Source organism: Eubalaena glacialis, chromosome X (assembly GCF_028564815.1).
Source record: "Eubalaena glacialis isolate mEubGla1 chromosome X, mEubGla1.1.hap2.+ XY, whole genome shotgun sequence".
NCBI classification, from domain to species: Eukaryota; Metazoa; Chordata; class Mammalia; order Artiodactyla; family Balaenidae; genus Eubalaena; species Eubalaena glacialis.
The window spans coordinates 137,908,514-137,922,322 of record NC_083736.1 but is presented as its reverse complement, the minus strand read 5'-3'; the positions used below and the strand labels follow the sequence as shown (position 1 = coordinate 137,922,322).

General features: G+C 42.0%; 1 protein-coding gene across 4 annotated transcripts in view; it reads left to right on the top strand.

Annotated features, from left to right (window-relative positions):
• Positions 1-1,459: 1,459 nt before the first annotated feature.
• The window catches only part of F8 (coagulation factor VIII), a 125,099-nt gene continuing 112,749 nt past the window's right edge, over positions 1,460-13,809 (top strand). For all 4 annotated transcript variants that reach the window (XR_009698946.1, XM_061178997.1, XM_061178998.1 and 1 more), the window contains exon 1: positions 1,460-1,735. Coding sequence is in view for 3 of the 4 variants with exons in the window: in XM_061178997.1 (XP_061034980.1) it covers positions 1,590-1,735 (146 nt within the window). In the remaining variant the exon portion in view is untranslated. The remainder of the gene's footprint in view (positions 1,736-13,809) is intronic.

Sequence of the window (13,809 nt, the reverse complement as noted above, 5' to 3'; positions counted from 1 at the left end):
TCCCTGCCCGCTGCAGCATGACTCCCAGAAGACAGAAACTGGATTTTATTCGTCTCTGAAGCATGGACGTATAGCTAAAGGATTAGGAGCAAGACTTCTGGAGCCAGATTAAATGGGTTTGAATGCTACAATTTACAAACTGTGTGACCATGGCCAAGTTGCCTAACCTCTCTGTGCTTCAGTTTCATCACCTGTACAATGAAGACAAGAATGCTTGCTGCATTAGAAAGCACTTAGAACAGTTCCTGGAATATATTACATGCCAGCTATTATCTCTGCAAACTTGTGCCTGGCAGAGAGAAGGTCTCAGCAAATGTTTACCCAAGGGACTTCTTCCTGATTGTTTCCAAGCTGGACAATACCTTGCCAATGGCTCCCAAACACATTCCTATCCGTGCAGAAGTGGACTCTCCGTGATAACACTTCTTATAGAAACCCTGATCAAGGTTCTTATTAGCTCCTATACTTTGAGGCCCTTGGGAGGCTCTCATGCCTCCTAATATACATTAAACTGAGTAGGTTCTCTGCTTGAGCTCAGCATGGCTATGTTTTGATGTAAGCAGATATAGCCTATACTCAGGCCAAATGTAAACAACCTTAAGAAGCATCAGGTAGCAACGATGCAAGGGAAATAGGTATGTGGATGCTGGGTAGTTATGAGTGCTCTGTAAGCAAATGAAGCCAAGAGAGATATCGGTAGTGCCGGTGGGGATAGAGAGCTTACAGTGTCAAGGCGCTGGTCCAGATTTGAGCTCATTAGAAGGTGAGATTTGAGCCAAGACTTGCAGGAGATGTGGGAGTGGAAACGTGTGGCGATCTGGGGAAAGGGGTTTCAGGTAGAGGAAACGGCAGATGCTAAGGTCCAGGTGCAAGGGTGTGCTCGGTGTTTTAAGGAGGAGCAAGGAGGCCAGTAGCCGGAGTGAGATGAAACCTTGGAGGTGGGGGGAAGGGACATGCAGATCATGCGGAAGACTCTAGGCCATGGTCAAAATGTAGGATTATACTCTGAGTGAGGTCGGAAGCCAGCGGAGGTTTCTGGGCAAAGAAGTAACTGGATCCACTGTATGGTTTTAAAGGTCATTCATTGGTGTCTGTGGGGGGCAAGGGCAGAAGCAGGGAGACTATTAGAATGTTACTCTTGCTGGTGCAGGTGGATTCCAGAATCTTCAACAACATCTTTGGCGTCTCTTGCTGCTGCTGCTACTAAGAAAGACGGAGCGCGCTAGGACTAACACAGATTGGAGCTCCTCTTCACCTTCGGCCCCCTCTTTCCTTTCCTCAAAGGTTCTGAGCAAAGCCGCTTTCAGAGGTGAACGGGTTAAGCTTTAGCTCAGCCTCCCTTTTCCTACTCAGTTCTTCCTGTGGCTGCTTCCCACTGCCAAAAAGGAAGCAATCCTATCCGTCACTGCTGAGCGCTAATGCTGCTGTCACTCCAGCCAGTCAAGTTCCCTAAAGTCCTTTGAGAAAATTTTGGGACTTTTCACTAAATCATACAAAATTTACCTTTTTTCTCCTGGGAGCCACAGATATTTTTAGAGAAGAATTAATCTTTCGTTTCTCCAGTTGAACATTTTCTAGCCATCAGAGCCATGCAAATAGAGCTCTCCACCTGCTTCTTTCTGTGCCTTTTGCCTTTCAGCTTTGGTGCCATCAGAAGATACTACCTGGGCGCGGTGGAACTGTCCTGGGACTATATGCAAAGTGAACTGCTCGGTGAGCTGCACGTGGACACAAGGTAAAGGCCTGTTCTAGACGGGCCGGTCAGGATGGTGGGGCTGTGACTCTGGCTGTTTTGTCCATTGCTTCTCTTTGTCACATGCTGCCACTCTGGAAACTAGAGAGTGGAGTAGAGTGAGGGCGAAGAGGCAAGCAGCATAAGAGACAGAAGGAAACTTCCCTCAGCCTACCCCCCAGCTTCCACAGAGAGAAGGGCACTAAGACCCATCAATATTACACGCAATTTTGCTGCAAGGATAGTATTAGCCATGAGTTCAGAAACTTTTCATCTTTTCTGGGTTCTGGTGCATTTGGGGAGAGTAGTATTAAATAATCTTTCCAATATTATCTATGGTCGTTGATTTATTCAGATTTTTCTACCTCTTCTTCAGTCAATATTGGTTATATACATTTTCCTAGAAAGCAATTGGTTATCCCTAGATTTGATAATGTATTGGTATCAAGTTACATAATAGTCTTGTGATATTGTTAAACTGTTCTGTGTCTGTGGTTATATCTCCATTCTTAGTTTGTGTATGTTCTCTTTACCTCTCTTATAAATAATATTTCCAGGAAGTTTCTCGATTTTATTGCTTTTGTCAGGACCCATCTTTTGGTTCTATCAATTTCTGTTTTCACTTTCATCAATTCATTTCTTCTTCCTAGCTTCCTTTGGTTCATTTAGTTGATCTAACTTTTTGCTTATTGAGTTGAATGCTGAAGTCATTTGTTTTAAATTTTGTTCTGTTTTCTTTAAATGTGTATTATAAAGATTTAAACCCAATACATATATAATGGTAATGTAAATATTAAATATGGTCATGTCATACATACGTTACAATCTTTTCTGTTCTTTTTGCTTTGCTCCCCACTCTCCTTCTACTTGAGCCCCCTTCTTGATTATCCCCAATCAGGTAACCCTAGTATGGTAATATATATTCATGTACACGCACGTATGCACATATATGCAAATAAAGGTTTTCTTGGTCATTGTTTGTTTTACAAAAATGGGATATTATACACTATTCTCACTCACTAACACCTAATAGAATTCTGTCCAAGTCAGTTGGCATAACTTCAATCTTTTTAATGGCTAAATAAAATTCCCTATTGTTCCAGGTTTTTGGCCATTATATCCCATATCATTACATACTGATGCTTTTATTCCTATAGGACAGATTCTCAAGAGGGATATTGCTGGAATGAAGGGAATATTTCCTTTTTAGTTTTAATTTCCAAAAAGGCTAGAACTCTTCAAACATTTCTACCATCAACATATAAGAGTGCCCTTCTCCCTGCAATCACATCAGCAATAAGTTTTACCTTGTTTTTTAATTTTTGCCAATCTAGTAGGTATGGAGTGATATTTCATCATTACAATAATTGCATTCCTTTTATTTCTAATGAGGCTGAACATCTTTTCAAATGCTTGTTGACTACTGCATTTATATTTTGAGATTTGACTATTCACATGTTTTGCCCATTTTTCTTTGGGCTCTTTCATTTTTTTTTAGATTATGAGAACTATTTTATTCTTACAAGTGTTAACCCTTTGTTGTACTACGTTAATATACTAATGTATATTGCAATTTCGCCAAAGACTTATTGTTTGTCTATTGACTTTGTTTTCTGCACATGAAGTTTGTTTATTCTCCCAGATTCTCTTGCAAGATTTTTACTGTTTTGCTTTTTACATTTATGGCTTCAATTCATCTGATAATTATTTTTGTATATGGTATGGGAGTGGGATCTGTCTAGTTTTATTTCCATCCAGATCAATAGCCTATCGCAAGGCACCGTTTATCAAACAATACATCTTTTGCCACTGATTTGAATAAAAACATTCATCATATAAAATTCTCATATATATTAGTATCTATTTCATTAAATTTCATTAAATTTATACATAAATTTTATTAATATAATAAATGTAAGTAATTAATTATGACATTTATCCCTATGCATTTTATAAATATGTTGCTATTGTTAATCAAATGTTTTCTCCTATGTTCTTGATGTTAAGTACCAGAATAGAGAAAAGCTATTGGTTTGTGTATATTCATCTCAAATCTAGCTACCTTACTGAATTCTCATATAAATTCTAATAATTTTACATGGCAGTCTCTATGTGTATTGAATCATATTCAAAATAAGACAGATTCTAGCTCTTTTCCAATGTTTAATCAGTTATTTCTTTTTCTTATCTTATTGATTTTACTTGAAACAGTCTTCATATTTTGCTTTTTAGAATAACATTTGCTGTTTGTTCTTGATAAGTGGTCTTTGTTACTCCTTGCCATAAAATTTTCATTAGTAATGGCTTTTCAGCATTCTAGCATCATATGAATTTTGGCCTTTAATATGTTGAGGACAAATAGATTATGTCAATAGACTTCCTGACACTGAATATCCTTACATTCTTGGAGTAAAATCTAATGTTCATACAATTTGATTATTGTTGGGTTCTATGTGCTAATATTTCTTTAGACACTGTGTGCCTTTATTATGTGGGATTGATCTATAGCTTTATTTTTTAATTTAAGTATAGTTGATTTATAATATTGTGTTAGTTTGAAGTGTAGAGCATAGTGATTCGGTATTTTTACATATTGTATTCCATCATAGGTTTTTAGAAGATAATGGTTATAGTTTCCTGTGCTATACTGTATATCCTTGTTGCTTACCTATTTTATATATAGTAGTTTGTATCTGTTAATCCCATACCCTTAATTTGTCTCTCCCACCTTCCCTCTCCCCTTTGATAACCATAAGTTTGTTTTCTATATCTGTGAGTCTGTTTCTGTTTTGCATATACATTCATTTGTATTATTTTTTAGATTCCACATGTGAGTGAAATATATAGTATTTGTCTTTCTCTGTCTGACATATTTCACTAAGCATAATATTCTCTAGGTCCTAAGCATAATATTCTCTAGGTCCATCCATGTTGCTACAGATGGCAAGATTTCATTCTTTTTTATGGCTGAGTAGTATTCCATTGTGTGTGTGTGTGTGTGTGTGTGTGTGTGTGTGTGTGTGTAAAACACATCTTCTTAAGTCAATTGTCTGTTGATGGGCACTTGGGTTGTTTCCATGCCTTGGCTATTGTAAATAGTGCTGCTATGAACATTGGGGTACATGTATCTTTTCAAATTACTGTTTTCATTTTTTTCTGGATATATAGCTTTATTTTTTACTATTATTATTAGATTTTGGTATTAAAGTTTTATTGGCTTTATCAAATGAATTGGTGAGTGTTCTATCCTTTTCTATTGCCTAAAATAGCTCAAATAACATTAGAGTTATCTATTGTTTTAAAGTTAGATAAGACTCACATATGAATCCATTTGGTCCAAGTGACATTTGCAATATCTTTAATCATCTCTTCAGGCTCTTCTGTGTTAACTAGTCAAATCAAAATTTCAACTTATTTTTGGAGTCAGCTTTAATAATTTTATGCCTTTCTAGGAAATCATCTTTATTTTTTCAATTTTGTTGCCACTGTGTTGCATATAGCACTCTCTCATGATTCTTTTACTCCACATTATCTGTAGCTATTTGCCCTTTCTCATCCTTAAATTCCTAAATTTTTGTTATTTATCTTTTCTACATGAACAAGTTTATCAGGGATTTCTCTTTGGTTGTTGTTGGGGGTGGTCTTTTCAAATAATGAGCTTTTGGCTTTTTTTGTTCTTCGTTATTTTTTTTAAATTAATTAATTAATTTTATTTATTTTTGGCTGCGTTGGGTCTTTGTTGCTGTGCACAGGCTTTCTCTAGTTGTGGCGAGCGGGGGCTACTCTTCGTAGCGTTGCGCGGGCTTCTCACTGTGGTGGCTTCTCTTGTTGCGGAGCATGGGCTCTGGAGCACAGGCTCAGTAGTTGTGGCACCTGGGCTCAGTAGTTGTGGCTCATGGGCTCTAGAGCACAGGCTCAGTAGTTGTGGCGCACGGGCTTCGTTGCTCCACGGCATGTGGGATCTTCCCAGACCAGGGCTCAAACCTGTGTCCCCTGCATTGCCAGGTGGACTCTTAACCACTGCGGCACCAGGGAAGTCCCTGGTTATTTTTTACATTTAATTTATTTTCAGATTTTATCTTTATCAATGATAGTTTCTTTTGGCTTGTCATGCTATATTTTTTCTAATATCTTAGGGAAAATAATATGTTCTTTCCTCTTTCTTTTGTCCTTTGTTTTTAACAGTGAAGGCATTTAAAGCTATACGTTTTTCTCTGAGAACAATTTTTCCATATCCCATAGGTTATGTTATGAAGAGTTTTCTTTTCATTGTTTTCAGTAGAGTCTGTAATATCCTCTTTGATTTCATTTAGAAGCATGATTTTTAATCACATTTTTAATTTGGTTGTCAAGTTATTTTTTCGGTATTTGGATCAACTTTGAGCATCCTGTTAGTTTCCTACTGCTGTGTAACAAATTACCTCAAACTTAGCAGTTTGCAACAACCATTTATTATCTCACAGTTTCAGTGGGTCAGAAGTCCAGGTGGGCTCAACTAGGTACTCTGCTCAGGATCATAGAAGGCCAAAATCAAGGTGTTGACAGGGCTTTGCTCCTTACTGGAGACTCTGTGGGGGAATCCACTTCCAGGCTGAATTGGAATTTAGTTCCTTCTCTCAGTTTCCATGCGGCACCCTCCATCTTCATGCTAGCAAGAATGCGTCAAGTCTGTTTCACGCTTCGGATCTGTCTAACAGAACATATTCATGAGCATAACACCAAATGGCAAAGGTCACGAGGGACAACATTTTGCCTACCACAGGTGTAGTTTACATACAATGAAACACACAGATTTTCAAATGTACAGTTTGATAAGCTTTGGCAAACGCATACAAGTTACATAACCACCACCCTAGTCAACCCTCCTGCAACTTTTCAGTGAGTCTCTCTACCCTTACCTGGCACCAGGCAACAAGCTCCTTTCTGGAATTACAGATTCGCTTTTGACGTTACAAGACTTTTATATCAGTAGATTCATACAGTATGCACTCTTCAGTGTCTGGCTTTTTATCTTAAGCATCGTGATTTGGAAATTCACCCAGGTTGTTGCATGAGGTTGTTCTGTCCTTTTTATTGCTGATTACTACTCGATTATGGGAATATATCACAACGTGTATATCTTTTCCCTGCCACATGGACCTTTGGATTGTTTCCAGGGGCTAATATAAATAAACCTGCTATGAACATACCTGTGCAAGTTTTTGTGTGGCCATCTGCTTTCCTTTATCTTACGTAAATATCTAGGAGTGAAATTGCTGGATCATGCTGAAATGCACGTTTAACTTTATAAGAAACTACCAACAGATTTCTGGAATGGTTGTACCATTTTGTACTCTCACCAACAATGCATGAAAGTGCCAGTGGCAACACATACTGGACAATATTTGATGTTACCAGTATTTAATTTTAGTCATTTTAATGACTATGTGGTGGTATCTTACTGTATGTTTAATTTACATTCTCTGATAACTAAAGATGCTGAGCATCTTTGCATGTGTAATTGACCATTCCTGTATCTTATTTAATAAAATGTTTATTCAAATCTTCGGCCCATTTTTAAATTGGGTTGTCTTATTATTGTTGAGTTTTGAGAATTCTTTGTATATTCTGGATAGAAGTACGTTTTCAGATGTACCTGTTTTCAATATTTTCTCCCAGCACAAAGGTTTTCATTTTAATGAACTCCAATTTATCTATTCTTTTTTCCGCCGGTTGCTTGTGGTTTTGGTGTCATATCTAAAAAGCCATTGCCAAATCCAAAGTCACAAAGATTTACACCTGTTCTCTTCTAAGAGGTTTATAGTTTTAGCTCTTATATTTAGTTCTTTGATACACTGAGTTAACTTTTGTGTATGGTTTAAGGAAGAGATCTAAGCCTGTGGTTGTGCAGTGTTAATGATCCTGAAGTAGAGGCCCAGATGGTCAGTAGCCTGGTATCTAAATGAACCATTGACCATTTTCCATTAATGTTGGTCTTTTTGAAAATTAATATTGAAATATTTGTACTTAATACATTGTGCTTGTATTATAGTTTTCATCTAACATGCAGGCTGAGGTATAGTGAATAATAGACTGAGTGTAAAATTGAATTGAATGGAGAAAATGATTTATTTTCTAGCTTTCTGTTGTTTTATAGGCAGTCACATGTATTTACCAGGAAAAAGTTGATAGAATTTTTATTTTGATGATACCATTTTATAGTCTAGATTATTTTGATACTGATTAACAGGATAAGCTGACTCTGGACACATCCTGACAACCTCTGCCAAGGTCTGAAACAAACATCTGGGAAAATTCAGTTTTGTATTATCTATTCCTGCAGCTGCTCAACTTCTTCTAAGCAAGGGTCAGGGAATATAATAGGTTTTCCGATTGGTTTTAGATAAAATGTGAAAGAACAGTTCAGGTCAAGGACATTGTTGCCAAATATATTTGGCAAGATTTATATATCAAACCTCAAGGGAAATACACAAACAAAAAACCCACATAAGTTAGGAAGGAGTAAAACCTGTGAACCCGGGAACATTTTGTCACTTACTGTGCAGATTACCCTGAATCTGAGACATAAATCACGTCCCACTTGACTAGGGCCTAGGCCTTCTGTTTCTGTCTCACAATCTTGATCTTTTATCTAGCTTTTGGTTTTCACTCTTCCCTCAGAGAGAGAAAAATTTGTTTTCTGTGTGCTCATGATCCTGTTCCTTCTCTGCTCTTCCAAGCTCTTGATCTAGTAAACATTTTTTATGTCTTATATTTTCATTTTGGTCATAAATATTAAAGTGAAAGTACTGTGCTAGTGTATGTCAAAATACCTATCTCTGGACATGGGTCTGAGTCTTGTTAGAAACCAATGGAAACTTTGGAGAAACTGAGTAGGGTAGACTCAGGAGAACCAAGGAGATGGAGTGGGAAAAGGGGAAGGGAACAAACTAGGGATGAGTTGATGACTGTGGAAGGGCATAGTCTCAAAGCAGCCAGGAGATGGGACAAATGAACCGAAGGGAGGAGTATATGCCATGATGTAGGTATCAAATAATGTTAAATGACTAAAAGCCATGTAGGTCTATGCCTAGGCTAATGCCATGGAAATTTCTAGACATGGATGATATCAGAGCACATTTAAATATGAATTAATATCACCATTTGGGTTCCCCAGAAGCAGACTGTGAGATGGCTATCAATGTGCAGGAATTTTATTTAGAGTGTTCTTGGGATCAATACCTGGGAAAGCAGGGGAGGGCGGAGGGAGAAGCTGGGCCGCAGTGCAGGCCAGCCCTACAAGGAGCTCTGGAGTGGGAATGACCCTTCTGCGTTGTCCCACTTGGGCCAACGCGGCCAGACCCCCTCTGTCTCCATACTGATCAGTCATTAAGCACTGGCTATCCTGGGAAGGGGCATGGCTATCCTGGGAAGGGGGAGTGACCTGCTCCAGAAAGGGGCTGTGGTCTGCTCTGGCAATGGGCGTGGCCTCCCTGAGAAGGGCCAGTGGGCTGCTTTGGAAAAGGGGCGTCCAGGCCCTGTGCGCGGGGCACGAGCCCGGCAGGCCACTCCCCGAAGATAGCAGAGCTGAGGGCTGTCCTCCAGCAGCACCCACCCCCCAGGTGGCCGGGTTCGAGTACTTTCCGGGCCGCCCCCTCCCCATCTCCATCACAGCCCCACTCACTCACCCTCCATATCCTCACCTGCATCGGGGGCAGCTTCTCCAGGCCCCAGGGGCCGTCGCATCGCGCCCCTCAGCTGGTGTGGCTGCCCTGGGGTGTGACCCACTCCTGCCCGCTTCGCGTGGGACAGCCCTCCCCCCTTGGTGGTCGTGGCCCGGGGGCTCCTCGTCTGGTGTGCCGCTCCTTGGGTACGGTAGCCCCAGTTGCCCAGGCGGCGCCCCTGGCTTCTCATTCAGTGAGACTCTTGTGTTTTGTGCTGTGAGGACCTTCTACACTGCCGAGCCCAGAGCTACAGGTGGGGATGGGCGGCACAGACTCCCCGGGTGGGTCACCGGGGAAGAGAGGTTCTTTTGCTGCCATTCTTTGGTTCCTAAACCCGTGTGTTCTCACTGGGGCCACAGAACCATCTTTGAATCAATGCATATCCAGCACCTTGGAAGTTGACCCTCTATCCTTATGGAGCCCTGCCTCCAAGCTGGAGCTTTAGCTGTGCCTTTAAGAGGTCATTCCATTGCTCTCTCTGTCTGGCAGTTTCGGCATGGGGTGGCATCTGATAAAACCAGTGGATGCCATGGTCATGGGCTCACTCCAGCACCTCCTTTGCTGTACAGTGGTCCCCTGGTCTGATATGATGTCATATGGGAGCCTACATCGGTGAATCAAACCCTCTGTGAGGCCTCAGACAGTGGTGCTGGCTGAGGTCCTGCAGGCAGGAAAGCTAACATATCCCTGAAATACATGTCTCTTCTCTTCAGAATGAAGAGCCAGCCCTTCTAGGGTGGAAGGGGTCCAATGCAATTTGCCACCGAATAGCTGGCTGGTCTCCATGATGGACAGCGCCCAGTTAGGAACTCAGCATTGGTTTCTGTTGCTGGCAGGTTGGATCTGGGGAGGCAACACAAGTTAAATGAGCCTTGGTCAGTGGGAACCCTTGCTTTTGAGTCCATGCATTAATCCTCTCCGCGCCGCCGCAGCCACTTGGCTCGCATCTTGCCAGCACTGAGATGGCCCATGTAGAGGCTGGCTAATGGTAATCGTCAGTCATTTTGTCTCCGTTATTGTTCTGCACTTCTTCCACAGTAGCTAATCTCTGATGGCATTAACATATGACATGAAAGTTCTTTTATTTTGCACCCACTCACTAATATGCCTTTGCCCCAGACAGCCTTGCCCTTGACCTTGCAGTCCTTTTCTTTCTAGGCCCTTGAACAGCCAGCCAAGCCATTTGCTGCTGTCCATTCGTCTGTATATATTTGAACCTTGGGCCGTTTCTCTTTCTGCTCAAAGTGAACATCCAACATTAGCCAAAATTTGGCCCATCGGGAGATTTTCCTTCACCATTGTCTATTAAATCCACCCCTGAGTGGGGCTGTAATACAACAGCAGTCAATTTTTGGCTCGTACCTGAATACCAAGCTGACCCAACTGTACATAATCTCAGGCTTTTTCCCCCCCAGCAACTGGTCGTCAGGGACCCCCCACATGGCTATGGGTGCGACTTGAGGTAAAGGTGGCTGTGTAGCACGAGTAGATGAGATGGGCCTCTGACAATCTGCTCATTCAGCCTGCTCGTGCACTCTGGTCCATGCAGATCCCCACGCCTTCCTCCGTAAATCAGCTCCTTTTACTGGAAGGGCTTCCTTATCAGTACGCTGGCTTCTGGCCCTCGGCCAGTACAGAGAGTCACTTGTCCTGGCCTTGGGCTGGCCGAGCTGCTCCCCGCACGTGCTTTCTCAGGTGTCCTGGAAACCCTGGGATGGAGTGAGCTGCAAGGCTCCCTGGGAGGGGAGGGCTGTCAAGGAGGAGAGAATTAAGTCAGTCTCATCTTTGCCTCCTCCCTGAGAGAGGTGCATGCAAAGCAATGCACACTTGGAACGAGTGTTTTCAGTCCGTCTGCTGAGGTCTTCCTCTGTGACTGTCGGTCGGCCAGTTTCTCTCGTGCTTGCAACAATCTTTATGTGAAGCAAGAGCTGCTAAACTCTTGGTGCAGGCTCACCATTTTCAGGCTCTGCCAAACCCTTGTGTCTTCTGAAGGGGCGTCTCCCTCATTTCCTCGGCTGATCCTTCCTCCTTGATTTCGACACTGTCTAGGGCTCACAGAGCCTCCTTCTGCGAGCGGCTGGCTGGTGCGTCTGCCTGTGTCTATGCCTCTTCTTTCCACCGTCGCCTGCGCCTGCCGTTCGTGTTGAGTGCGACTCCCGGAAACTCGCTAGCAACGTCTGCTCTGTCTGCCATTCGATGCACTTTTATTTTTCACCAGAGCCGTTCAGACCTACGTCTCTGGGCCACACCCCTCATCAGAGCTCCAGGGGCACAAACTCGGGGACCTACCAGATGGTTCCACCCTGCTGGGTACCAGCTTCGCCTTAGCATAGCCGCGGTTTTGGTGGGCGGAGGGCCACCGTGTGCCTCACGCAAGAGCTCTGACAGCCTCACGCCTACCCTTTCGCTGGGAAGCACCGTTTTGGGGCCTTGTAAGTTTTCGGTCGTTCTGAGCGGGGTTCTGCTAATCGCGGGTGACAGCATTGCCACAAATTTATAGCTGTCGGTGAATTATCTGAAAGCAAATCGGATGAAAAAGAATGTTGCCAACCAACACTGTGCAAGTAGTGACAACTTCTGTGTTTCCTTGGGTGATTTTATAGCTTTTTAAGCACACAAATTTCAAAAAAAAAAAAAAAAAAGAATTGTCTGCTTTTTTTCTTTTGTGTATGTATGTGTGCAGGAAGTTTATTGGGAGGAGTTTATTGGGGCTTAGCTTACTGAGGCTCACCAAGTGTCTGGATAGTTTCCTTGAGGAATGGTGACATATCAGGGCCTTAGTGTTGGTCTCTGTTCCTGGCAAGCTGGACGTTTACAACAGCAGTAGCTAGATCAGCCTTGGTGAGTCCATGATGTTGAGCCCATGCATAGTCACCATCATGGCTCCTCCATTTATATGTCCATTTTGGCAGCATTGGGGTGCCAACGACTGAGGCTGGCTAACATCAACTGGCTAAGTCATTCAGTTTACTTGGTTTTTGGTGCAGTTTCCGTGGCAGAAAGTGCAGCATTTACTGCAAGATGCCCAACCTGGGGCCAAGCAAGGAGAACGGGCAGCTCATGCTCAAAAGACCCGAACACCCCGATGGCTTTCAGGGAAGGGTTTTTAAAGGCAAAGTGAGGGAGAGGGTTGCGAGGTGCATGATCAGCTCATGGACATTCTTCTGATTGGTTGGTGGTGAGGTAACCAGGTGGTATTTCAGGAGGGAGTCAACATCGTCAACCTTCTGGTTCCAGTGGTCTGGGGTCTACACGCTGGTGGTCAGCATGCCGTTACCTTCTTCCACCCGGTGGGGGTTTTAGTATCTGCAAAACAACTCAAGATATGATCTATAGCCCTTGAGGAGCAACTTTCTCTCTCCTTTTCAGTGTTGGAAGTTTCTGTTGTCATATGCTCAAGCTCAGAGATTTTTTCCTAACAATATCCAGTTTACTAAGGAGCCTATCAAAGGCACTCTTCATTTCCATTACAGTGTTTTTGATCTCTACCTTTTCTTCTTGATTTTTCTTAGAATTTCCATCTTTCTGCTTATATTATCCATCTGTTCTTACATGTTGTCTACTTTTTACATTAAAATATTTGACATATTAGTCATAGTTTTTTTTTTAATTTCTGGTCTAATACTTCCAACATTCTTGTCATATCTGACTCTAGTTCTGCTGCTTGTTCAGCCTCTATGAACTGTGGGGTTCTTTTTTAATGCCTTTTAGTGTGCCTTGTAAGTTTTTGTTGAATGACGGACATGATGTACTGGATAAAAGGAACTTTGGTAAATTAGGCCTTTAGTAATGTGGTGGTGAGGTGTGGGGAAGCACTCTATAGCCCTATGGTTAGGTCTCAGTCTTTTAGTGAGCCTGTGCCCCTGGACTGTGAACTTCACCACTGCTTCTCAGTCTCACCCCTTGACATAGGATGGCTAGAGTTGGGTATTTCCTTTCCTCTACGTGGAAGGAGAAGCAGGATGATGTTGGGTATCTTCCTTCTTCCAGGTAGATTAAGCTGTGATTAAAATTCCAGAATGATAAGCTCTGGTAAAATAATCTCTCATGAGGGCAGGCATAAGAACAGAATGCTCTGGCATATTTTTATTTTTTTATTTTTTATTTTTATTATTTTTTAAAATTTATTTATTTAATTTCCTACTACAGCACTGGTTCCCACAGGCATTTCTGCTTGAAGGTTTCTGTTCTAGTAAGTTGTGATTCTCTGCATTCACCTGTCTGTCTCTCTAATTTTGGGGGCAGCAGTTTTCTCTGTGACTTCATATGCAGCTTCCAATCTGCCTTGTTAACAGTAGAGGAGAGTGGGATGGAAGCATTACTTCCAGCTGTTTTTTAAATTATGTTTTATTTTTTTGGCCACACCACACGGCA